This window comes from Rhincodon typus, unplaced genomic scaffold (assembly GCF_021869965.1).
Source record: "Rhincodon typus isolate 14 unplaced genomic scaffold, sRhiTyp1.1 hic_rhity00000692, whole genome shotgun sequence".
Taxonomy (NCBI): Eukaryota; Metazoa; Chordata; class Chondrichthyes; order Orectolobiformes; family Rhincodontidae; genus Rhincodon; species Rhincodon typus.
Window position 1 is genome coordinate 3,184 of NW_025966330.1, and position 24,092 is coordinate 27,275.

Here is a 24,092-nt window from a genome sequence, read left to right on the forward strand (position 1 = left end):
AAGTTGCTGGAAAAGCTCAGCAGGTCTGGCAGCATCTGTGAAGGAAAAAACAGAGTTAACGTTTCAGGCCTGGTGACCCTTCCTCAGAACATTCGGTCACCGGACCCAAACGTTAGCTCTGTTTTTTCCTTCACAGATGCTGCCAGACCTGCTGGGCTTTTTCAGCAACTTTGTTTTTGTTCCCAAACTAAACTAGGCCCATCTGCCTGCTCCTGGCCCATACCCCTCCAAATCTTTCCTATTGATCTACTTACCTGAGTGTCTTTTAAATGTTGTTGTAACTGTGCCCGCGTTCACCATTTCCTCAGGACATTCATTCTACATGCGAACTACCCTCTGTGTTTAAAAAAAAAAAAAATTGCCCCTCATGTCTTTTTAAAATCTCTCCCCGTCACCTTAAAAATATGCCTGCTCGTCTTGAAATCTTGAAAAGACATCTACCATTAACCCTATCTATACCCTCATAATTTTATAAACCTCTATAAGGTCACCTCTCAAATTCCTATTCCCCAGTGAAAAATTTCCCAGCCTATCCAGCCTTTCTTTATAACTCAAACCTTTCATACCTGGCAACGTCCTGACAAATCTGTTCTGAACCCTGTCTAGCTTAATAATATCCTTCCTATAACAGGGCGACCAGAACTGGACACAGTATTCCAGAAGAGGCCTCACCAATGTCCTGTACAACCTCAACATGACTTCCCAATTTCTATATTCAAAGGACTGAGCAATGAAGGTAAGCGTGCTAAATGCTTTTTTAACCACCCTGTCTATGGGTGGTTAAATGTCTTTGTGACGCAAACTTCAAAGTAAGAATTACATCCCTGAACCCCTAGGTCCTTCTGTTCTACAACACTGTCCAAAGCCTGCTGCTGCTTGTTGAACCAAAATGCAATACCTTGCATTTATCCAAATTGGACTCCATCTGCCAATTTTCAGCCCATTGGCCCATTTGATTGAGATGTCTTTGTAATCTTAGAAAATCTTCTTCACGTCTACTATGTCACCAATTTTGGTGTCGTCTGCAAACATACTAACCATGCCTTCTATATTCTCATCCAAATCATTTACATAAATGACAAGCAAAAGAAGATCCAATGCTGATGACAGGCCTCCAATCCAAAAAACCACCTTTTACCACCATTCTCTGACTCCTGCTGTTAAGCCAATTATGTACCCTATGCTCATTCTGAATCCCATGTGACCTAGTCTACCATGTGACCTTGTCAAAGGTTTCACACAGTCCAAGTAAGCAACATCTACTACTCTGCCCTCTTCAAACTTTTTGGTAATTATGAAATAAAATTTCTGTTCTCTGACACTATCAGCCAGCATGCTGTACTAACTGGAATTTCTGCCTTTTTTTGACTGGAGATATCTCTCCTCCTCCTTCAAACAGTGCTAACATTTGTTCCCCATCACTCCCACTCTCTCTCAACCACTAAAAAATGTCAAACTATCCAGGGCATTAACTTGTCAACTTGGACCATCTGTGGTATGTCATTGTCACATTTGGAGTTTTGATATTTCTTTAAAAATTTAGTATGATCACAAAAGGTACCAAAGATGCTGGAATTGCTGGAAAACAAGTTTGAATTCACCACTCCCACCATTATCAGTGTTTTATTTCATAAAAACAATGGTAGTTTGTGCAAGGAATAAATGTGGCATGAGTTAGACATCACCAGAAATTGTTAGACTTTTCATGCTGGTCCATCATTAGCTTTTCAGAAATGGAAATTTGAGATTGACTACCTCATGAGTATAAAAACTTGTTAGATTTGTGCTATAAAGGGAACAATTGAAACTGTGAAGTCTCAGTCTTGCAAATATAAACTATTCCTGGGAGTTGTGGAAGTTTTTTCTAAATTTATACTTTTTTTACCATCTTCTTCTCTCTCTTTTTCACCCAATCTGTTTTTCTCTTTATTGTCTTTGTTTCATTATATTTCTTTTTCTTTTGTTTGTGTCAAATTCACACTTTTTTTCTTCCATTGTTCACTTTAGCTACTTCTAAAATTCATTGGTTAAGGAGATAGACCATTAAGTTCAGTGTTCACAAAAAACCTGCGTAGCCTCACTATACTAATATCTTTTCACACTTCCAGCAAGGTGTGCTACAACTATAATTTGATTTGAAGGGTAGGGTTTAAAATCCACTTCTTGTCATTTGCTGTAAGTTGTGCTGCTCCAGCAATTTCTGGACCATTAGGTGGTTAAGATTTGAATGAGTAAATTTAGTTATTTTGCTATAACAATAAAGAGATATGAAGAATAACTTGCATTTGTAAAATGTGTTTCACAACCTCAGTACATCCCAAAGCATTATTTTAGCTAAGCATTTTTGAAATTTGCTTTTGCAGAACACGTTTGTGACATTTTTACTTCTGTAGTCGTCTCCTGTGCTATGAAACTTCCATAGATCCCCTGTGATCCAGGAATATTTGCATAAAAAGTGGTCTTTTTGTTCTGTATTTATTATTAATGTTATTTTAATGCAAAACGTTCTTATTTGAGTAAATATTTTGTTGAAATGTGCAGAACTGAACTCCTTTTGCAGAGGAAGAAATCCCTCTGCTCCATTTACCAGATCAATGCCAAGTTATGAGGTAGATTTCTGACATAAAAGTGAACTTATTTCACAAAGGAAATCAACTGGGCAAAGCTATGAAAGCGTAATCAAGATGGAGAATCACTCTCAAGATGAGCAACTCCGTATTTCCCATGTTGTAGTTAGTCATGAGTGAACCTAGAAAGTAGCACTGAATTTAAAGATTAAGAACATCCATCCTCTCCAAATTTGCTTAGATATGGCAGTATTTTGCCTTAAGGAGGTTTGTTGGTGTCTTTAATTGCAATTCCTTGTAGGCTGAGAGATGACTTTTGCATTATTCTCTTTTGGTTTGTTCCCTGTTGAGTGAAATAGTCTTAAGCACTTCATTACATTTAATAACAATTCTAAAGGGATCATCAAGAGATTTACATCACTGTGGCATTAAATCCTGATGTTCTGTTGTGGAAACTTTACAGTAGAGTCATAAAGTATCAGGTATGGCATTGAGAAATCCAATATAAATGGATAAACCTGAGCAACAGTTTAACTTGCCTGGCTTTGCTCACCAGAACCAAACATATAAACCTCCAACTAAAGGGGGATTGTTCATGCTTCACTTCTCTACTTTTGTGTGTAGTTCAAAGTGAGGAACCCTCAGGGCCTCTAATAGTGAATAAACCAAAGAACTGCAATAATGCACAATGTGATACATCTATGATTACAATTGTTGGAGCTGTCACTGGGTGGCAGTGTCTATCTTGATCCATTCACTAATATTGAGCAGCAGCTGTAGTTCATTGAAATATTGAAAAATTACATCATAGACCGAGGCCACTTGACATATCATGTCCAAACCTTTCTTAATAACCATAGGCTGAAAACCTCTGATGTAGTTTGCTGACAACACTACCATGGTTGGAGGGAGAGTCAAAATACAGAAAGGAGATAGAGGGCTTGGTGTCATGGCGCAATGATAATAACCTCTCTCTCAATGTCGGCAGAATGAAAGAACTGATCATTGACTTCAGGAAGAAGAAAAGAGGACACACTTCCATCTACGTCAATGAAGCAGAGGTTGAGAGAGTTGATAGTGTCAAGTTCCTAGGATTGACGGTAACAGACAACCTGTCCTGGACTTCCCTTGTAGATGTGACAGTCCAGAAGGCACAACAATGTCTCTTCTTCCCCAGGTGGCTTAGAAAATTCAGCATGTTCATAAGGGCCCTCACAAGTTTTTTACAGATGCACCATAGTAAGGTATCCTATCCAGGTGCATCACAGCCTGGTACGGCAACTGCTCTGCCCAGGACCGTAAGAAACAATAGAAGGTTGTGTGCGTAACCCAGACCACTACAGAAGCCACTCCCGTCCATGGACTCCGTTTACACTTCCTGTTCCCGCGGAAAGGCTGCCAACATCATCAAAGACCCCTTCCACCACAGTGCTCTCCTACAAGCCCTTCTGTCAGGCAGAAGGTACAGAAGCTTGAACACATGTACTGAAAGGTTCAAGAACAGCTTCTTCCCTGCTGTTATTAGACTGAAGAATGGACACTCTAGCTTCAAATAATGTTGATCTTGCTTTGCACACTTCCTGTGCAATATAATCTGTATGCCACAGTGTATGTAAACGATCTGTATGTCTTTGTTTGCTATGATCTGCCTGTTTTGCTTGCAAAACAAAGCATTTCACTACACTTAGGTACACATGACTACAATAAGTCAAATCAAAGGGGACATAGCAGGCAATTTGCAAACAAACAACTATGATGCAGCTTTGTGCTTGTTAAATTATTGAAAAATGGAGTAATTTCAGGCCCTCATCTAAAATTATAGTACTGCATAATAATCATAGTATCATTTCCTGTGGGCAACAAATGCTTTAATAATGCTTTTAGGAAAGCAGATATTTACTTCCAGCTAAAGTGAGAGGACGTACCCGTTTCTCATGATAGAGTCCATCCTTAGGAGAAACCTAGAAAGAGCAGAACTTGCAGGAAGTACTGGAGGTACAGAAGCATTAAGAGAGCAGTATAGGAGAAACATGAGGGTAATAGAGCAGGCTCTGGCTGGTTTTCACTCACTTGCTCTTGTTCATAGTATCACCTTTTGAGCTTGACTCTCTGTCATGGACCCTATTTGGAAACTACTGACATAGGTGACCAGATTGTCTGTTATCCATGTTGATTTGAGGGAGAGATGTGAGGCAGGACAACAGGTGAACTCTCTGCTCTTCACATTGTACCATGGGAGTGTTCATGTCTATCTGAGTTAGCAGATTTATTTAATATCTCATCTGAAAATATGCAATTTAAGTTTTTCTCACCAACTGTTAAATATTTTACACTTATTGTGTGGAATGTCCCTGATTCTTTTTGGCTGTGAGCAGAATATATTTTTTTAAAAACCTGTTAGTAGGGTTTTTGAAATACAAAGTGGTGAGTGCAGTTAGATCCAGAAAATGCTATACTTCAAGCCACTGACTTGAGGAAGCCTTTCTTGATATTATTTTGTGTGAAGCGATTACAAGTTGCACTTTGAATGTGAGCTCAACTATTGCACTTACTTTCAAAAAAAAATGTGGTCTGTTTTGTCAGTCTTGAAGAAATTGTTCAAATATGTAGAAGATGTAAGAAAATAGAGTTCAGATCGTAGGATATTATTGTTGTACTTTTGGTTCATTTGTCGAATATTGAGCAACATTGCATCCCAGTGGGTTGAATTTCCTGTATATTGTACATTTCTCCCAGAGACCAGGACAAATGGAGTCTAAAGTATTACCCTGCCCAGTGGGAAAAAGACATCCCAAGCTCAACCTACATAATGCCCTGAGGGATTGGAAACTGTATAAAACCCCCTTTGGTGATTTCTTTATCTAGGCGTATTGTAATATCACGTAACGGCAGTTGTATTTGAAGTACCTCGGATGCTGTATGGAAAGAAATTGAATTGTCTTCACATTTGGGTAACTTCCAATTTGAACTGCTATGGAATGTAATTTTACAAAGATTTACGAGTAAAGTACACTGAGAAAAATTAGTTATTACTCTTGTTTACTGTGGCTTTGTTTTCCGTGAAGCGTAAGGATCGAAATTAAGACCCCCATACTCACAATTCCTGCATAGATTATGTGCTGTCTAATAAGACTGCACTTTTCTTCTGGGAAGTATTTTATAGCTAGCAGTTTTGTTTTGAGACAGCATAGTGTGGAGCTGGAGGAACACAGCAGGCCAGGCAGCATCAGAGGAGCAGGAAAGTTGACGTTTCGGGTTGGGACCCTTCTACAGAAAGTTTGTTGAGTTTTAAAAATACATTCTAAATTGCTGCTTTTGAACTAATGTCAATCTACATTTATTGTTTGCAGCTTTGATAAACTGTCCTTTGTAAAGGAATCCATGCTATTGGTGTTTTAAAGGTGTCTGATCGGATTCGTCTTCTGAAATATATTGTGGTTCCTATGTGCTGTTGTTAACAATAAAAGCTTTGTTGTTCACCCAGGTGCAGTTTGCCATATTACTTGTGTATAGTCATTTCTTTTAGTTTCTAGAAGTGAGGGCTTCTCTAAGAGAGCAGACTTAGTACATTGAACTGAGGGCAAAAGTTTCTGGGCTGAACTTCGTATAAAATCAGACTAGATGCAAAAAATCCTATTCCATTTGATGTTATTTGAAGCAGAAAGGTAAAGAGAGTGTGCTGTTTTAACTCCTGACCATGGAAGATGTGGATGCTTTGATGACAATCAGTCTCTTATCTGAAATGTTTCCTTAGATGAGATCATTTGCTTTTGATTTATGTTCCAGACAAGTTTTGCTCCAGAAGACTTTGGGAAATTGTTTAATTGGTCACAGGTCGACTTCAGTTTCATGTAATTAACAGTAGCTTTTTAAGCCCACTTGACTTGCTGTAAGATGAGTTTGTAATAACGAATTGTCACTGGGCTTGTACAATATGTCAAGTGCATAAATAGAAAATCATTGAAGAAAATACCATCTTTTGCTTTATTTTAAACTGGAACTCCTGTATACTGAAGTCGAGATTTCTTAACTGGTTGTTTTATTGTTTTATCAGGTTACAGTTAAAGGTTTTGCACCACTTCTTCAGTTCGCATACACTGCCAAACTTCTTTTGAACAAAGAAAATGTGTTGGATGTCTGTAGAAGTGTAGAATTTCTTGGCATCCATAACATTGAAAAAACGTGTTTCAACTTTCTTCAAGCCAGACTTTTTGGAAAGGAGAGAGATCATGCAGGATTTCCAAGAAAGGCATGTTGTACATCTCATTGTCAAAAAACAAATCTAAAAATTCCTGTTGGTGACAATGAAAATTCAGAAGCTGATGATGATGTGGAAGAATTTCTCGAGTCCGAAAATCCCAAGAGTCCTTGTCCTAAATTGCGTAAATGCATTGAAGTTGGGAAAATTTGTCCAAAAGTTCAAAATGAAACCACTGATGTCAAGTACTCGTGTTTGAAACAGACTGGATGGGCTAGTTCATCTCTTTGTCCTAAGTACCGAAAGTTTCAGTTAGCCTGTGGGAAAGAACGACTGACATCCTGGGGTAATAATTTGTCATTGCCAAATTCTTCATTGCAGCAAATACTTTCAAAACAGCAAATTGAATCTTGTCAAAGCTTGACATTCCCTTTTGAGTCAGAGGATGAACGTGCAAAACTTATTGAAAAGGATAGTGACAGCACATCAATGGAAGGAGAGGGTGGAGTCTGTGATGAAGAGAACTTCGAAGTGAAGAACCAAATGAATACAAGCTATCCATTAGTGCAAGATTCTACCCCTGAAGTAACACAAGGGCCATCATCACAAAATATCTCAGGTATTCAACAAAGTTGCGTTGGAGAGCATTTTGACTTACCTTGTTCTCGGGCAGAGCCATTTGTCCCTTTAATGTTGCAGGGTGAAAATCTCCAAAAGAACAGTGCTCCTCTTGCAAGTATTGAAGAAACTAAGCTCGAAATTAGTCAAGAATGTGATCAGCCAAGGTGTTCAGAAAGAACAAGTGGAGACTCTGAGAGAAAATCAGTTATTTTTAGCTCAGGTTATTCTCAAAGACGAGAGAATCCCAATGTGGTCTCCAGCGGGCGAAGCACTGTGGAAAGGGAGGTGGCAGAACATTTAGCAAAAGGATTCTGGAGTGAACTTTGCGGTGCACAGTCTAGCTGTGAGGCTGAATCTTTGGTTAAGGAGAAAAGTTGCTCAGGGCAGTTTGATTTGGAGAGATTTTCTCAGTGCCCACAGTTTTCGACAGAGCCTTGCCAAACCCTTGAAGGAAGCAATCAAAGTTCTTTCCTACTGCACTATACCTCGTCGTCTTCACAGCTACCTGAGTCTACCTATAGCTCTTTGAAGTGCCCATTTGCATATGATACTGGAAATTCTGTGTGTTCCAGCAGCTCAGGTATTGAGGAGCTTGAAAGTGACCAGGGACAGCAACAAGACAAATATGACACATTTACTACAAACTCAGGAGATGAATTTGGGTCTGAATCTGAGGATGACAGTGAGTCATGTTCTGCCCGGGAACAAGAATGTGAGGTAAGAAAATTTATATATGATTGTACAATGAATGTGAAATATACTATTTCAGTGGAAAAGATGATACTTTAAAGGGGGAGGGTTCTTGTTGTGCAGAGGTACTGTCCCAACCACTGAGCCAGGAAGCCCAATTTCAAGTCTGATCTGCCTGGGAGATATCAACAGATTGATTAAAATAACTTAGTTTGAAGGAGGGAGGCAAGTGGTCCAGTAGTATTGTCAGTGGAATAGTAAAGAAGAGACTCAGGCTATGTTCTTGGAACCTGGGTTTGAATCCTAGACTGTGGAATTTGAATTCAATAAAAATCTGGAAATAAAAATCCAAATTATAAAACCATTGTCGGCTGTCATATATTCTAAAAAAAACCATCTGGTTCATTGTCCTTTTAAGGAAGGAAACTGCCTCCTTTATCTAATCTGGCCTACATGTGACTTCAGATCTACAGCAATATGGTTGACTCTTAATTCTTAATTGACCAGGCCAGATGCTACTTGGTATCATGTAAGGCTTCAGAAGCTACAATGCAAGGGTTGTGTTTGCCAAAGTCTTCCTTGCTAACTTTAGGAATTTGGAGTCAAAACTGGGAGAGCTGTCTGATAGTGTATATAAGACATAGTCATACTCATGGAATTATGTACAAGACAACACTATCCAGCAAGACGGACCCAATAGGGGTGGTGGTACAGTAATATATATTTGTGATTGACTCTGCATAGTCTCAGAATAAGGGACACCAATTTAAGACTTTCTGGGTTGAGAGTCTGTGGAAGTCCTTGCTACAGAGAGCTATGGGGGTCAGAGTCCTTATGTTATTTAAGGCAGAGATTCTTTATCGTGGGGGAATCAAAGGTTGGGGGAAGAGGCAGGAAAGTGGACATGAGGAAGGTCAGATCAGTCATGATCCTGTTGAATGACACGCAGGATCGAGAAGGTAAATGGCCTACACCTGTTCCCAGTTCATATGGTCTTATCCCATGAAGACTCCGTGTCAAGTCTGACATGGGCAAGGAAACTACCTACTGATTAGCATATAGTGACCACCACTTCTTCTCCACCACCCACCAGCCACCCCCGCACCCATCCAGCCGATGAGCTATTACTTCTCCATGGTGAACATCACTTGGAGGAAAAGCATTGAAGATATCGAGGGAAAAGAATGAACTCTGAATGGGGGATTTTGATGTCTACCATCAAGAATGTTTGGCAGCACCACTGTTGGCTAACTTGGTTGAGTCCAAAAGTGGTCAGCTGCTAGTCTGGGTTTATGGCCAGTGGTATGACACCCAATGAAGGCAAAACAAATTTGTAGTCATCCAGACCAATCTGCCTACTACAGATGCAACTGTCCATGACAATATCAGTAAGGGCCACTGCCGCTCAGTCCTTGTGAAGATGAAGTCCACCTTCATGTTGAGGGTACCCTCTGTTGAGTTGTGTGACATGATCACTGTACTAAATGACTTTGAACAGATCTACCAACTCCAGTCTGAACATTCATGAGGTCCATGACCATAAACTGCAGCAGAATTGTACTCCAAGACAATCTGCACCCTCATGGCTCTACCATTACCGTTAAGCCAGGTGATCAACTGTGGTGCAGTAAAGAGTGCAGGAGGGCATGCCAGGAGCAGCACCAAACTTACCTAAAAGTGAGGGCAGCATGGTGGCTCAGTGGTTAGCACTGCTGCCTCACAGCGCCAGGGACCTGGGTTCAATTCCACCCTCGGGCGACTGTTTGTGCGGAGTTTGCACATTCTCCCTGTGTCTGCGTGGGTTTCCTCCGGGTGCTCTGGTTTCCTCCCACAGTCCAAAGGTGTGCAGGTTAGGTGGATTGGCCATGCTAAATTGCCCGTAATGTTCAGGGATGCCTAGATTAGGTAGGTTAATGGGGGATGCTCTGAGGGTCGGTGTGGACTTGTTGGGCTGAAGGGCCTGTTTCCACACTGTAGGGATTCTATGATTTCTATGAAAAGAGCTGAATTCCTGAGTTGAGGTGAGAGTGACTGCCTTTGAGATCAAGGTCACATTTGACCAAATATGGCACCAAGGAGACTTAGCAAAACTGGAGTCAATGGGAATTGAAGGGAAAAGAAATCTGATTGGAAGCATACCTAGCACAAAGGAAGATGGTTGTAGTTTTAGGAAGTCAGACATCTCAGCTGCCTGATACCTTCGCAGGAGTTCCTCAGACTAGTGTCCTAGGCCCAACCATCTTCAGCTGCTTGATCAACGACCTTCCCTCCATCATAATGTCAGAAGTGAGGATGTTCACTGATGATTGCATAATGTTCAGCACCATTCACAACTCCTCAGGTACTGAAACGGTCCATGTCCAAATGCAGCAAGGCCTGGACAGTAAAAAGTTTTGGGCTGAGAAGTAGTAAGTAACATTTACGTGACACAAATGCCAGGCAGAGACTGTCTCCAGTTGTTCTTTAACGTTTTGTGGTACTTTCATCAATGATTCCCCCATTATCAATGTCATGGGAGTTTGTGTTGACCAGAAACTGAACTTGAATAGCTATATAAATGCTGTGTCTACAAATGCATGTACAGAAACTCGGGATTCCACAGTGAGCAACTTGCCTCCCAAGTCCCCAAATCCTATCCACTATCTACCAGGCACAAATCACAAGAATGATGGAAAACTCACTTCAGTAGCTTCAATAACATGTAAGAAGCTTAATACCATCAGGACAAAGCAGCATGTTTGATTGATGCCACATCCACAAGCATTAGTTCTGTGTACCACTGGTGCTCTGTAGCAGGAGTGTGTACTATCAAAAAGACAAGCACAAGGATGGGAACACCACCACCACCAAGTTCTCGTCCAACTCACTCACCATCCTGATTTGAAAATATATCACCATTCCTTCAGTGAAAAGGATCAAAATCCTGGAATTCCTTTCCCAACATCATAGGTCAACCTTCACCAAATGGATTCGGCGGTTCATGAAGACAGGTCATCAGCACTTTCTCCAGGGAGACTAGGGGAATAGGCGATTAAATGCTGGCCAAGCATTAATAAATGGAAAAAAGCAGTTTGAATTCAGTTTTAAATTGGTTTAAATTTAGTCAGTTGACTACCTGTTACGCAAAGTCTCTGATCACAGTTAATTTAAACTATAATACAGCAGAGCAGGACATGCATCTGTAGTTAGAAAAGGAGCAGTGACCAACAGTTAACTGAATCCAGTTTATAAGTTCAAGAGCATTAGAATAGTCTCAAAACAATGATTAATTTCCTGGTAATTCACTTTCTCTGGGATGCTGGAGACTGCCCAGATTTACTCATGTACCTGAGCTGAGAAATGGAAGATTTTCTAATCAGTCTTAGACTAATAAATGTGTGCAGAAACATCTGAGTACCATCACCTCAGCAAAACCAGTGCATTTTGCCAAATGAGTCACTAGCAGAAATCTCACACATATATATTTTCCTCACCACATTCTCCCTTTTTATCTATCACTCACTCACTCACTCATTTAAAATCTGGTACACCTTGAATGTTTTCCTGTTCCAACCAATCAGTTATTATCACTCTCTTTCTCTCCACAGACCCTGCCTGACTAATTGTATTCTGGCAGTTTCATACTTTTCAGATTTCCAGCATTCTCCGTAATTTATTGTTTTGGTTACTTATTTTACACTGAAATTGCTATAGATCATGAACAATATATTTCAATCCCTTAAGTTACTTCCCAATTTTAATATCCTTTGAGAATCATGAAAAAGTATTCACTAGAGATACATACCCATATGAAAGGCTAGGTTAATTACCAAAGATTTTATAGTAAAACTTGAGGTAAGTGTACTTTTTAAAAAAAAAAAAATTGTTAGTGTATAACTTGAGAAACATTTATCACATGTAAATTTCTTATGTTGCCTACTTTTTTGATTGGTTTGCACAGTAGTTTGTGAAACTTGGCTGTTCATGAAAGTTGTAAACTCTGATTTCAGAAAATTAATTTAATTGAATAAAAAGAATGGAAAATTCCTTCAGCTGATAGAATTGGTAGAAGAACAATGGTCTAATTTTTGATGTACCTAGAATTTATCATGAAATTTATATGATTTTTGTGAATCTAATTTTTTGCATTTGGGCCCCTTCTAGGTAAAACTACCATTTCCTGTTGAGAGAATTACAATGTTGTCTAGAAACGACTTTCAAACGATGCTGAAACTCCATAAACTGAATCCAGAACAGCTGGATTATATCCATGATATACGTCGCCGCAGCAAAAACAGAATTGCAGCTCAACGCTGTCGAAAGCGAAAACTTGACTGCATTCAAAACCTGGAATGTGAAATACATAAGCTGGTGGGTTGAATATAAAGAAAGGTCTACGGGTGTTGTTCTTCCTAAATAGAATAGTCTTATTGCCATCATTTTACAGTTGCACATGTGATATCCTGCAAAAAAAAAATTAACAAACTGTGGATGCTCAAAATCTGAAACAAAACAGAAATTCTGGAAAAACTCAGCAGGCCTGGCAGCATCTGTGGAGAGAAAACCGAGTTAATGTTTTGGGTCCAGTGACTCTTCTTGAGAAACCTTAACTCTGCTTTCTCTCCATAGGTGCTGCCAGACCTGCTGAGCCTTTCCAGCAATTTCTGATATTATCCTGCATGCTATTTCATAAAAAGAAATCTTTCTGTACCAGTACTATCTATCATACATTTGTGGTTTAAATCCTGTACTGACAGCAAAATATGTTAAGCTTTCACTTGGTAAATAAAATTTAGATCTTTCTGAAAAAAAGAAACATGTTGCCAAAGCCTTGGGTCTTGCAGTCAAGACAACTGCAAGATTGCCAAATTTCAGTTGATCTGTCTGCAATTTAGACTACAATAGACCAGCACTTATCGAGCAATCTGAAGCGTGCGAATAGCAATAATAACAAACAATTTAACGTCGTCAGTCAAACTCATAACCTGGCTCATTTCTGCTTTCCAGAAGCAGCATACTTTTATATACAGGAACCCCGTCTCTGCAAACAAAAGGAAAATGTTCAAACTGTGCACATTTTTTAAATTGCCCTGGAACTTGGGAGCCCTATAATTCCATGTTGCTTTCTCAATGTTAATACTTTGACCAATCAGAGTTGAATTGTTAATCAGTCAGCACCTTTCTCTTCAGTATAAATTGTTGATATAGTTTGAAATTTGGCACTCTTGCATTTGTCTTGATGAATGCATGACAAAAAGTTTCAACAACGTGTCTCTTTTCAGAAATTATCAGAAAATGTTTAAGCAATTGAAATTTTGTATGTGTGTTTGTGTGCGCATGTATGTACTTATGAATGCCTTTATTAAAGCTGCATTTTTTTCTCTCCTCCCCTTCCCACGCCGCCTCCTCTGACTACCTCTAGTTATGTGAGAAGGAGAAGTTACTGCAAGAGAAGGGCCAGTTAAAAGTGTGTATGGGTGAAACCTGGGATAATTTATCTATCCTTTGCAAGCAGGTGTGTAAAGATGCAGCCCTGACTGCTGAACAAATTCAAACACTAGCGAAATATTCCTCGCCTGAGTGCCCTCTTTCAATACTGAACACCCAAAGAAACGTTGGCTCCATTACTCGTACAAATCTGATTTCATCATATCCGGGGTACTCCACTAATCCTCAGAGTATGGACTGTAATAGTGAGCAAAGTCCTACTGTACAACTTCAAGAGAAAATAACGGATGCACCCAACAGTACACGAGAAAGTATTCCAGCAAGCCAGTCTGGGATAGAACAGTGCTGCCAGGCTGTAATGACTGATTTCTGCCAAGAAATGATAGAGAAGTGTACCACAGATGAATAATCCTGCTCTATTTCAATAGGAACCAATTCTCTTTAGCCCCTGTGCTGCATTTGTCTTTGTGCATCAAATGGCCTTGAAGCTTGGAATTCAGCTACAAGAATTAACTGAGAAGCACAGTGGATGTAGATGAGCAATGCAGATTATCTTCAATCTTTTTTATGCATGAAATTTATATCGTCTTGAACCCATGTGTGTTTTGTAAACAAAATGTTCTTTTTGCATTTATAAATTTTAACTTGTGAAACTTATGCAAGGCTTAAAAATTCTTGTAGCTTCATTCAATGTAATGTAAGAAATGTAGATATGGCATGAAATATTTTGAAATCTTCTGCTTAATTGCAACTATGTCAGGATACGAAAGGGGAAGGAGGTCAACATGTGCATTCAAGCAATCCGTAAACTCCAGTTTATCTTTAACTTCTTATACATTTCATTAAACTTTTTAAACATCCTTTCGTCATCAGACACAGGCTAGCCTACATCTACTTGCATTTTCCAATGAATTAACACCACTTTAGACGTAAACCTTTAAAGCCCATACAAGCCTCAATTATGAGGTGGTGTAGAAACTTTGAACTTTGGAGTTGTGCTTCAATGAAGCTTTTATTTTTAAAAAAACACTAATTTATATCTCAAACATCAGAATATTTTCATCAAGCATTATAAATGTACACTATTTTCTCTATCGTACCATTTCATTTGATAATGGTGAGCTGGTAATTGTGCCTGCAAAGTATATGAATAGTTCTTTCAGAGAACTAGCACAGTCTCAATTGGCCAAATAACCAACTTCTGTGCTTGTTTTTTTTCCTCAAACAACACTCATTTATGTGGACTTGCTAATTATCTAGGTACATTCAGTCAATCAAAAGTATGAAGGTGAGGTCTTGTGCCATCTGTTGTCAGCTTGGACATGGTGAATGATCAACACTTCTTTCTGAATGCGAGTTCTTTCTCAAACACTGGATTTTTTTTTTGAAAATTAATAAGGTGGGAACTTTGTGCGTGCATGACTACTTAATGCCTAGGTATAGTATTGTGTTTGATCCTCATTCATGTTTAATTGTGATAGTGGCACACCTGAGTTTGTTGTCTGGTGTTTTTGTTACTTCTGTCCTTGAGATGGTCTGGTTGTGCCTGCAGAGTTTCAAATTTTGGAGCAAAGTGGAGAAAAAGAGAAACTCCAACTGTGTTTGTCAGTAAATTCTTGAAGTATCAAAGGCCTGGAAGGTATCAGGATATGGCCAAGGCGTGAACTTCTTTCTCCCTTGGCTTCTCCCTGCCCAATCATCTTTTTTTTTTCCTTCTTGCCCCCTCTCATCACTTCCTAATAGATATGAGAGATTTGTTGTCATTGGTTGTGAAGCCTCATTAAGCTTTTGTTGTCCTGGGTTGACAAGAGCTCATTGAGGCTTTCTTATCTGAAGTTGAACTTGAGTTGTGTTGATGAATACTCAGTATAAACAGTCTTCCTTTTTGCATTTTTTGCCTTCCACCCTTTATTTTTGGATGGGGGTGGAAGGAATCTTTTTGATATATGTAAACTTCTTCTTGTGCGCAATACTTCTTTCTTGATTTTTTTAAACAGTTTCACAACATTTTGACGACAATTTGCGAGAATTTTATGGGTATTGTAAATAAAATAGCAACTGTAATGCTCCCTTAGTAAGACTTCAATTACCATCGGTTCCTAAACGAAAATATTAAAGTTACTAAACAACTAAAGTTTGAAATTGAAGTAGTACAGCTTTACTAAACATTACTTGAAAATGGATTATTAGATGTAAAAGCTGGATTTAATTTTGCTGCTCGAAAATCTTATCTCAAAATAATTGACTTTTGTATCCATGTTTTACTGTTCAGTGTAGTGAAATTAGCCTTCGTAGAAAGCAAGCATTTGGGAATGCCTATACATTGATTGGAATAGAAGGAAATAGAAGCCACTTATTCCAGCCAACAAACTTGACTACCTCAATACGAAACAAATATATCAGGAGAGGCAATAGTATATTTAATTTGTTCCTGTATCTGCACATTTTTATTCTGGGGATAAGGAAGATTAAACTTGTTTGCCTGCATAAGTTGCATATTTAACATGATCATAAATCATCTCCCTGTATTGGTGAGGAAAATGAGAAAACCATTTAATGGGAGAGTGGTATAGCTAGTCAGAAGTTATTTCAGTGGACCACCCAGCACAGCGATGTTGTCCGGGATGTTGGATTCCTTTTCATATTATCAGTGTTCTTGTCATCTTTCATCACATTGAAGCACAAGTTTGGTTACAAAGATTTCTTTTGAGATTGAATTTTTCAGATGCTGAGAACTCTCAATTTAAGATTATTCTCTGGAATATTGCTTTACATTTAAAGAGATTAGTTTAAAAAAGGAAGTCATCGAATGTTAGCTTGTTTTGTGAACGTGAAGAATTTCACCTATTGAGGCTGTTTCATTTAAATTGAATTCGATAAATAAGCAATTTCTGTTCCAGCTTATTTTTGTTTCTCCAGTAGAGGGCATCTGAGACTGATTATGAAGAAAAGTTCATGCTATTTCCTTTCAACTGAGTGAGGGGACACAATGAAAAAAATAAATATAAATATTAAACTCTGGCCAAAAGCTTCCTCCTATGCTTGTAATTCCTTTCAATTTATCTTGAACCTTCCTTCTTTTGCAAAGAAAAAACAAATACACTATGTTGCTAATGCTAATAATGTTGTAATTAACTTTAAAATTAATACTAATATTTGTATTGCCTCAGGTAAATTTTCATTTTCTTCTTGTGAAAATTTTCATAGGTTTTGCAAATAACTATGAAAAGCCAACTGTTCTGTGACACATTCTGAAGGAATAGCAACCATCAGTTGGATAAATGGAAAAAAATAAACATTAACAAGACTTTTTGATACCAACTAGATCTTGTGCATCTTGTAACTAATGTTTATGTTTGCTGCAATGTTGTCATTTCATACTAGTTCACATTTACTGCTTAACTGGTTTCATGAAAAGCTGCCTTAAAAATCAAAAGTGGGCAACAGGTATGCTTATTTTGGTCGGCTCAACCTTCAACTGCAGTATCTCATTTTATGTACAATTATGAAGAATCACATTGAAATAACCTGGGAAAATGTAATTTACTGCAGGGATGTGGCAACATGATTGAAATCAAAAGTGTTCAACTTCTAACCTCGTTAAATGTGCAGAAGAGCCAAATTTACTGCCCTGAGGGTTTCATTGGCATATGGTTTCTGCAGAATCTAATTGTTTCTGTAAGATATGTAAAGTGCTTAGTAATCTTTGATTCTCCTTCATTTGATTTTTGCGTGTAGTACTGACCTTGTCTGAGTGCTAAATTTCTCTGCACCTTTTGAAATTCCATCTTTTCTATATGAGAATGTACATAGAATTTCTGCATTTCTAATGTTCAGTTTTATAATGAACAATTATTGTGGACAGATGTGGAATGCTAAGATACTACGGATTAGATGTTTTTTAAAAAAACATTTGGTATATACTGTGCTATTGTGATTTAATGCTCCTTACTAAAGTAGTATTGCAAGGTTAGCACAGAAATTTGCTTAACTAATGGCTGTATGGGCTGCATCTGTTCTATTTACTATGTTTTTCATATTCAACCTCTATCCTGATTTTAAAAAAAAAGTTTCTGAATTAAGTTCAAGTACCAGATATTTTACTATGTTTTCAAGACTGTTTCTAGCATTGTACAGTAACTATAGACTGCCATTTTCTGTTTTATATGTTGTGCAGTCTTCAAATTAACGACAGTCCTTATTTTGGCATGTTGTAGCTTCGCTGAAAATACTGGTTTAAATCTTTACATGTTTTGCATAAAATGTAAATATTAAAATGTGTGGGTCAGTTGTTCATTCAGGTGTTTCTAAAATTTGTGAATCTTTCAAATTGTATGGCTTGTCTTGCAGATTAATAAGCACTGAATGTTGAACCTTCAGACAAGTGCTGTTTTATTGCTTTTTTTCTGAACTACATTGTAGACAACTAATCTTATGAAAGATTTGCAATGTAGTTGATTGAGGGTTAGGATACATCCCCATCATTTCTGAAGAGCCCCGATACACGACGTCAACTTTCCTGCTCCTCTGATGCTGCCTGGCCTGCTGTGTTCCTCCAGCTCCACACTGTGTTATCCCTGACTCCAACATCTGCAGTTCTTGCTATCTCTGACATCCCAAGGTTTGCTGTTTTATCTTTTCTCAGAAAATCCATCAAATTCTATTCTGGTTTATCTACTTTTGTAAGTACAGAATCTACTTTTTGCCAGTGGATGGAGTTATATACAATCCTTTCCAAATAATAGCAATTATTGATGGGGTTGAATCTGCGACAAGTAACAGATCTGACATCTCCTTCAGGGATTGCCATAAGTGGACAGTAAAACTGACTGTATGCTACTAGGCTGTTGCAGGGAACAATTGCATTTGAACTTCAGCCACTGTACGTACTGAGATCCTTTTAATATTGCAGAGGAGATGAGATTCAGCAAATATAAAGTTGGACACTGTCTATTTAAGATGTTGTACTTCCAGTCAGATGACTTTCTATTTGCTAGGTCTAATGCAAAAACAAAACACTACAATTGTTGGAAATCTGAACAGAGAGTACAGAAAAAACTCTTGAGGGCAGACAACATCTGTGTTGGGGAGATTTGACATTTTGGATCGATGATCTCATCAGAAATGTGCACAAGTTTTATTTACTTAAGTCTTTTTCAACTTTGAGGTAAACTTTTTAACTGTGCCTTTGCCATTGGTTTCACGAATGTACTAGCACATTGGTGCTATTTTTAGGTGCAAGTTCTGTTGAATTGAATTCCATATTTATGATTTATATACACACTAACATCATTTGAGATCTCAGTGAGGAGGCAGAGGCGGATAGGTGGGAGAAAAGATGGACAGGGTCAAGGAGGCGGGGAAGAGAGGCGGGTGCTGGTCTTGGGATGAGGTCGGGGGTGGGGAGATTTTGAAGCTAGTGAAGTCCACATTGAGATCATTGGATTGTAGGGTTCCAAGGCTGTTGTTCCTCCAGTTTCTGGGTGGCATCGTTGTGACACTGGAGGAGGCCCAGGATGGACATGTCATCCAGGAAGTGGGATGGGGAGTTGAAGTGGTTCGCGACTGGGAGGTGTTGTTTGTCGCGAACCGAGCATAAGTGCTCAAAAAAGCAGTCTCCGAGCCTCCGCTTGGTCTCCCCGATGTAGAGGAGGCGACATTGGGAACAGCGGATACAGTAGAACACATTAGCGGATGTGCAGATGAATATCTGTTTAATGTAGAAGGTTTTTTGGGCCTGGAATGGAGGTGAGGGGGGAGGTCCAGGGGCAGGTGTAGCACTTCCTGCGGTTGCAGGGAAAAGTGCCAGAGGTGGTGGGGCTAGTGGGGAGTGTGGAGCAGACGAGGGAGTCACGGAGAGAGTGGTCCCTCCGGAAGGCAGATAAGGGTGGGGAAGGAAATATATCCTTCGTAATGGGGTCAGATTGCAGGTGGCAGAAGTGGTGGAGAATGATGCGTTGAATCCGGAGCTTAATGGGGTGATACGAGAGGACAAGGGGAGTTCTGTCTTTGTTTTTATTGCGGGGTGGTTGTGTGAGGGCTGAGGTGTGGGAAACGCAAGAGATGCAGTTGAGGACATTTTCGACCACTTAGGGATCATGAAATTGTGATTCTTGACAAACGAGGACATCTGGGATGTGCGGGAGTGGAACGCCTCATCTTGGGAGCAGATGCGGCAGAGGCGGAGGAATTGGGAATAGGGAAGGTGGGTGAGAGGAGGTGTAGTCTAGGTAGCTGTGGGAGTCGGTGGGCTTGAAATAGATATCAGTTTCAAGGTGGTTACCAGAGATGGAGACAGAGAGGGCCAGAGGCAGCATGGTGGCTCAGTGGTTAGCGGCCCATAGAACATAGAACATTACAGCGCAGTACAGGCCCTTCGGCCCACGATGTTGCGCCGACCTGTGAAACCAATCTGAAGCCCATCTAAACTAAACTATTCCGTTATCATCCATATGTTTATCCAATGACCATTTAAATGCCCTTAAAGTGGGCGAGTCTACTATTTTTGCAGGCAGGGCATTCCACGCCCTTACTACTCTCTGAGTAAAGAACCTACCTCTGACATCTGTCCAATTCCACTCCTAAGGCAACTGTGTGGAGTTTACACATTCTCCCCATGTCTGCGTGGGTTTCCTCTGGGTGCTCCGGTTTCCTCCCACAGTCCAAAGATGTGCAGGTTAGGTGGATTGGCCGTGCTAAATTGCCTGTAGTGTTCAGTGGTGTGCAGATTAGGTGAGTTATTAGGGGAACGGGACTGGGTGGGATGCTGTGTGGGTCGGTGTGGATTTATTGGGCTGAAGGGCCTGTTTCCACACTAGGGATTCTATGAAGGAGAGAGAGGTATCAGAGATGGTCCAGGTGAACTTGAGGTTGGGGTGGAAGGTGTTAGTAAAGCTGATGAACTGTTTGAGCTCCTCGTGGGAGAACGAGGCGGCACCGATACAGTCCAATTGGTATCCACTGTTCCCGACGTGGCCTCCTGTACGTCGGGGAGACCAAGCGGAGACTCGGAGACCGCTTTGTGGAGCACCTACGCTCGGTTCGCGACAAACGACAACATCTTCCAGTCGCAAACTACTTCAACTCCCCCTCCCACTCCCTGGACGACATGCCCATCCTGGGCCTCCTCCAGTGTCACAACGATGCCACCCGGAAACTGGAGGTACAGCACCTCATATTCCGCCTTGGAACCCATCAATCCAATGGTCTCAATGTGGACTTTACGAGCTTCAAAATCTCCCCACTCCTGACCTCAACCCAAGACCAGCACCCCCCCAGCCCCGCCTCCTTGACCTGTCCGTCTTCCCTCCCATCTATCTGCCCCTTCCTCGTCACTGATCCACCCCATCCCAACTTCCTACGTACACTCACCTTTACTAGCTTCATCCCCATCTCTTTGACCCGTTCATCTTCTCTCCCACCTATCTGCTCCACTATCCACCTTCTATCACCACCCCCCCACCCCTTTCTATTTATTTCAGAGCCCCCTTCCCCTCCCCCATTTCTGAAGAAGGGTCCCAGCCCAAAATGTCAGCTTTCCTGCTCCTCTGATGCTGTCTGGCCTGCTGTATTCCTCCAGCTCCACACCTTGTTATCTCAGACTCCAGCATCAGCAGTTCCTACTATCTCATTTGAGATCTATTTTGCTTAGGTTTTTATTACCAATTGATGGGAATTCGAGTTGTAGATACTCCTACAATGCAGTACTTAAGTTGTCAGCTTGGCTCCACTGATAGCATTTTCACCCAAGTCTGAAGGATGTGGATTCAAAGCCTGCTATGAAATTGAACACAATCTACACTACCATTTTAATGCAGCATTGAGAGTGTGCTGCATTGTTGAAGGTAAGTGTCTTTTGGTAACACAGTCACCAAGGACTGTTGCTGGTTGGATGATTGAAGGGGAGCAGGAAGCTTTCTGGATATTTAATCTCTGGCTTATCCAAGAGGGTAGTCTGCAGGCCATGATGTGGCCCACAGCAGGGTCCTTTTCTGGCCTGCCAAGAGCTGTTCAAAAACATGTAAGTGTAACAGTAAGGTATTACAAGGAATGCTCCTCCAATCGTAGGCTCAGTTATGTCAAATGTTTGTTGTTGATAGTCTCACTGGTGAACTTGTTGGTAGCAAATGCGGGAGAGAAATGGTCTGTGTGTTTGGAAGAGGGCAGGACAGTGCAAAAGCTTTCACGTGGCTTGATGCCTGGACACTGCAGCGGTGAGTCTGCAGGATGAAATGATGACTGACATCATACATGCTTCTCTCCCCAAATTCAATGGCTGTGCTGTTTCTCATGGCTGGGGATTGAAACTTGCTCAAACCATGACTGTAGATCCTTGTCCAGCAAACAATATTGCCTTTTATACTGCAGTCATAACCAATACTATTGACAATAGCACAGGGATATAATCTGAAGGGTGAGGTTGAACCCTCTACAAATGTTTCAGAATGCATACTTTGTGTCTGCTTCTTTTCATATCATTGCCTCCTGGGAGATTTGATCACAAGAATGACTGCAGATCATAAGTCATTGATAGGCTCCTATCTCGAGCATCATGACCTAGAAAATATGAATGAGAACAGAGACTACTTGATCTTTTCTGCTACAATGAGCTTTGTACAATTAAAATTTTCTTTCAGAGCAAATCATATTGCAGATAGTTATGGGTGCATCCAAGATCAGGGCTTTAACACCAGCTGGACCTGGTCATGAGTGAATGTGATTTAAGAGCATTCTCAGCATGTGCTTGAACTACCGATTACATCACTCCCAGATGTGTAGCAGAGTTATGATTCAACGCTTAAAGCTTTTACATTTGATCAACTACTTGGTGATGTCTTGGACCATGACTACAGAGAGGCAGTATACTCTTTTGTGATATGTTGTGTCATGACTGTGACTCACATCCTTGGATTACCAATGGACGTATTAAACTTTTAATTACACCATGTGCTGTCTTTTTTAAAACAGCCAAAAGATGACAGTGAATGCAAGTTCAGAGGCTGTCGGGCAAGGAACCCTGGAATGTCATGATTGAAGTTATCAAGGAAACTTCAAAATGAGAAATGCATTACAAACTGAACTGTAACCTCGAGTATCTCAGACTGTGAACATAGTGGGAGCAACAACAGTTTTGGCAAGAGACACACTTAGTGTTTTCCCCTTTCATCAATATACAAGGATAGATTAAAAGCCAGTTGCCACTCTGGACAGTGTGTGTTAATGAACTGTGAGGTGCATGTGTGTTCCCTGGGCTGAGGTATTTTGTTAAATTGGTTGCTTCTAAAACATATAAATTCATTTTGGTCTGTGTCAGTGATAATAACAAGGGAGGGGCCCTTTTTTTTTTAATAATTAACCTTCTGACCGACTGAGAAGGGCAGGTGAATAAAGGTGAATCAACACAATTTTAGTACTCCATCTGGAACTATAATAAATTTGGAATCTCACCCAGGGACTAGTTATAACCATTGGCAGCCACTAATATACTTGACTGTTCTTAGCAATACTTCCTCCCTTCCCTGTCCTGCCATATAGTTGAGTCACCCCTCGTGCCAAGCACATGACTCTGGCTGTAGTGCCCAGAGGAACTGTTAGCTTCACCAATATTCCAAACTGATTACAGGTTAGAGGGCAAGATGCACTTGGTTGCCACTGCATCACCTGCATAGTCCTCCTAATCTCTCTAGTGGTAACCCTCATCCTGCACACTCGTAAGATGTGAGATGTGGAGTGACCACCTCCTGAAATCTGCTATCCATTGAGCACTAAGACTTGTAATTGTACTTGACTGAAACCAATTGCTGGTGAAGCTCCTACAACTGAAGGCATTTCCTGTATGATTGGTTTTTCATACCACAAAAAGCATCCCGGAGTCCCCACGTTAAACAGGATGTGCTTTCAATGGAATTAAGGTTCTTTTACCATGCCTTTTATTACACTACCGTATAAATTTACCAGAAATAGACTGAAAGCTTAAATATTATGTCTAGTTCAAGATAGTCTAAGCATGTGCTCCAGGGTAATTTGGCAAGTTAGATCCAAAATTAGCTTAGTTGTTGGAGACAGAGGCTGATGGTAGAAGTGGTTTTGTGACTGGAGGCCAGTGGAATTCCCCAGGGTTCAGTGCTTTGTCTCCATTGTTTGTGATATATATATTTAAATGACACAGATGAGAATATGGGGGAGGGGTGGTTGATAATTTTGTGGATGACATGAACACGGGCTGAATGTTTAATAGTGAGGAAGAAGGCCTTAGGTTATAGAAAGATATCGATGGACTGGTCAGATGGGCAGATCAGTGACAGATGGAATTTTAACTCTGAAATGTATGAGGTAATACACTTTGGAAGAAGAAACAAGACAAGGGGGTACTCAATGAAGAACAGGACATTAGGAAGCTCAGAGGAACAGAGGGATCTTGCGGTGCTCGCCTACAACTCCCTGAAGGTGGCAGGACAAGTCAATATGGTAGAGAAAAATGAATTCAGGATACTTGCCTTTATCAGTCATGGCATAGATTATAAGAACAGGGAGGTTATGGTGGAGCTGTATAAAGCTTTGCTAAGGCTACAGTTGGAGTACTGTATGCA

The 24,092-nt window shown here is 40.2% G+C and overlaps 1 protein-coding gene across 2 annotated transcripts; it reads left to right on the forward strand.

Moving 5' to 3' along the window:
• The first annotated feature begins 618 nt into the window (after window positions 1-618).
• Window positions 619-17,799, forward strand: LOC109933411 (transcription regulator protein BACH1). 2 transcript variants are annotated; one of them, XM_048621477.1, is made up of 4 exons: window positions 619-736; window positions 6,622-8,103; window positions 12,220-12,426; window positions 13,478-17,799. In XM_048621477.1, the coding sequence occupies exons 1-4, from the start codon at window positions 731-733 to the stop codon at window positions 13,910-13,912; spliced, it is 2,130 nt and encodes a 709-aa protein (XP_048477434.1). In that variant the 5' UTR covers window positions 619-730; the 3' UTR covers window positions 13,913-17,799. The 2 variants fall into 2 exon arrangements, with proteins under 2 accessions (XP_048477434.1, XP_048477433.1); XM_048621476.1 differs by lacking the exon at window positions 619-736 and adding an exon at window positions 3,542-3,667.
• The last annotated feature ends 6,293 nt before the right edge of the window (window positions 17,800-24,092 follow it).